This window comes from Sinocyclocheilus rhinocerous, unplaced genomic scaffold (genome assembly GCF_001515625.1).
Source record: "Sinocyclocheilus rhinocerous isolate Xijiao unplaced genomic scaffold, SAMN03320098_v1.1 scaffold516, whole genome shotgun sequence".
Taxonomy (NCBI): domain Eukaryota; kingdom Metazoa; phylum Chordata; class Actinopteri; order Cypriniformes; family Cyprinidae; genus Sinocyclocheilus; species Sinocyclocheilus rhinocerous.
Genome location: NW_015660501.1, coordinates 396,568 through 399,948, shown reverse-complemented (window position 1 = coordinate 399,948; position 3,381 = coordinate 396,568). Strand labels below are relative to the sequence as shown.

At 36.7% G+C, this 3,381-nt stretch overlaps 1 protein-coding gene across 1 annotated transcript in view; it reads left to right on the top strand.

Moving 5' to 3' along the window:
• The window catches only part of LOC107725175 (netrin receptor UNC5C-like), a 115,781-nt gene that overhangs the window by 65,343 nt on the left and 47,057 nt on the right, over nt 1-3,381 (top strand). The window contains exon 8 of the mRNA XM_016534347.1: nt 639-800. Within this exon, the coding sequence (XP_016389833.1) occupies nt 639-800 (162 nt within the window). The remainder of the gene's footprint in view (nt 1-638; nt 801-3,381) is intronic.

The window sequence follows — 3,381 nt, the reverse complement described above, 5'->3', positions numbered from 1 at the left end:
TTTTTTTTTTTTTTTTATTTTTTTTTTTTTTTTTTGTGCAGTGTGCATGAGGCAGTCCACGGCAGGGAATTTTTAGTAATCAATTAATCAATGTATGTATTTATTTATTTATTTACAGTTTTGAGTCATTTTGTGTCCGATATGCATGAGGTGGTCCATGACGGGGACCTTTATTTCATTTTATTATATTTGTTTTTTTTATTTATTTTATTTTACTTTATTATTCTTTATTTATTATCTTATTTATTTTATCTTATATTGCATTATTTTATTTTTGTATTATATTTATTATAAATATAAATATGTTGCATTATATTTATTTATTATTTGTATTTTTCAATTCAATTGCAAAATGCATGAGGCGGTCCATGGAGGGGGGGGTTTATTTATTTATTTAATTTTTCAGTTTAATTTCTGTGTGTAATATGCATGATGTGAAATATTACTAATTTACACGTGCAAAGAAGTTAGCCATTCATAACATGGATATTAATGGACAAGGAATTAAATAAAATGCTACAATATGGCCTCTTTAATAAAAAGTAATCTGCCTCATATCACAGCTGAAGAATTTCTAATTGTTTCTGCTAACTTTTGTTGTTTCTGGTGTGTGTGTGTGTGTGTGTGTGTGTGTTTAGTTGACGGTGAGTGGGCCGACTGGAGCAAGTGGTCGGCGTGTAACACTGAGTGCACGCAGTGGAGGAAGAGAGAGTGTAATGCTCCTGCGCCTCAGAACGGAGGGAAGGACTGTGACGGAGTCACGCTACAGTCACAGAACTGCACTAATGGACTCTGCCTACTAAAGGAGTGCACTTACACACACACACACACACACACACACAGTCAGGCTGGATCCCTTTACCGTCAACATGATGTCGGAATTGAATCTATTTACTTTCTTAAGACAAGTTCCTGGTCTTGTGTTTCTGGTATTATCTGTTATTTTAATATTTTTGTATACTATTTAGAGTTTTTGTATTTTTTATTAGCTTTTATTTTTCTATTTTTATTTTTCATTTTAATTTCAGAATCAGAATCAGAATCAGAATGAGCTTTATTGCCAGGTATGTTTACACGTACGAGGAATTTGTTTTCGTGACAGAAGCTTCCACAGTGTAACAGAGTGACAGAACAAAAAAACACAGATAAAATACTACAACTTATTTTAGTTAAGTTGTAGTAACTTTAGTAACTGTCTTATGTGCTTTTGGCATTTTTTATTTTTTTTTATCTATTAAGCTTAAATTTGTGTTTATTTAATTTTTAGTTTTAGTAATTTTAGTACTTCAACATATTTTTTTCATTTAGTTGACAAGGCAATTTTAATTTGTTTATTTATATATTTTCAATTTTTATTTCAGTTTTTAATTTATTTTAATTTTAATTAAGTTTTAGTAAATGTATGTTTTTGTGATTTTCTTTATTCTATTTAGTTTTTAATTTATATTATATTATTTTAATTTTAGTTTTAGTAATTTTAGCACTTAGTACAGTTAGTTGACTAGGAAACATTTCTAATTTTCATTTAAGTTGCTTTAAGTTTGCATTCTAAAATTTATATTTAATTTTATTTCAGCTTTATTTCAACTAACAGATTTTATTTCAATTAAAATATTTTTAAATATTTTAGATTTTTCAATAACAATAATGAAATGAATAATAAATAATGATCCAAAGGGGGAAAAAAGTTTATTTTTGGAATCCTACATAAAACTTTCTTTACCTCTAAAATGTCTTTGCTTTTCAGTTGACGTCACCCAGGCTATTTTATTTTATTTTATTTCATTTCATTTTCAGCTGATGTCACCCAGGCCATGTGGGCTATTGGTTATCAACTCTGTTGTCATTGTTTTATTCATTGCAGCCAGTAGTTTAATACCATATAACATGACAGCTCTGAAATACGTAACATTACAAAAGTTAAATTGATTGCAAATATTGTTTCTTGTTTACTTTAAAGCTTTTAGATGATTTGTTTATTGCTCCTGTACATAATGAGGCACATAAACATGGCCTTTCATGTGTTTCAATCACTGTCACAGTGGACACAGTGAGAATCTTTAAGAAACGGACAGGTGACATGAATGTGTGTAATCACAAGCCATCAGCATGGCAGTTTAATTTGATAGAAAGAGAGAGAGAGAGAGAAAGACAGGCCGTGGATGTGAATCTCCTCTGTTTGGTGTTGTGTAATGGATCTCATGTCTGTCTCTCTCTCTCTCTTTCTCTCGCTCTCTCTCTCTCTCTCTCTCTCTCCCCGCAGGCACTTCCTCACTAAGGTTTCAACTTTAAAAGTTCTTCCCCTTAAAAGTTGAGCAGGCACAATCCATTTAACCCCACTCAACTCAACTCTCTCAGCTCTCTGTCTTACTCGGTTACAAAACCTAGTAAATACCTGCTTAGACAGTAGGAAAATTTGAGCAAGTCCTAGCCAGGGGTGCAACCAGATAGAAACGTCTCGGTTACGTACGTAACCCTCGATCCCCGATGGAGGGAATGGAGACATTATGTCATGACGACATTAGGGGTCTAACTTAGGAGCCCAATCATCTCTGAGTTTAAGAGAAAATGCCAATAAAAATTGGCTAGTGGATTTTGCACGCTGAGCCACTCCCCGTGCACACTGGTATATAAGGTGACAGCGCGCGTCCACTCATTAGGTTTTACGCTGAGGAGCCGAGAACGTGTCCCGGCAACAGCAAGTGATTCAAGGTTGTGGCATGGGGACATAACGTCTCCGTTCCCTCCATCACAGAACGAGGGTTATGGACGTAACCGAGCCGTTCCCTATCTGTTGGTCACTACGAGTTATGTCGTGACGACATTAGGGGTCTATAGAAAATGCCACAACCTGAACACCGTCACAACTGTGGCGCTGAAAATGTTGACAAGCTGTAGTGTGTCAAGACAAAGCTACGCTAAGGTCGTAACCTTCCCAAAGCCCCAGCGCAAATTCACTGACCTTGGTACCGAAGGGGACCAAATGGTGAGTACATCGCTGCTGGAGAATGCCATGCTGTTGTTCCGTCCACAAAAAAGTTTTTGGAAGGGATTTCAACCTTCAGTGAAAGATTGCTTCAAATCTTTCCCATTTGTTCTTTTCAGCCTGGCAATGGGGAAGCGATGGGGAAGCGAGCCTTAAGGAAAAGGTCGTCCGGGCATGCTAACACCAGTACTGGGCCTGGCGTCAGACTGCTCCCCCAAGTCTGACTGCCAGGGGTGCTGGAGGACGCTCGACCAGGGTTCGCCAACCGGGGAACTTTACTGGGAGAAGAAAGGCGCTCGCATCCCCGTGTGAGGGAGAATGGCACAGCAAGAGTGACACCGAGCCAGTTCTTCCCGCCAATTACCTGTTACCCAACACACGGGAAGAAACTGGCT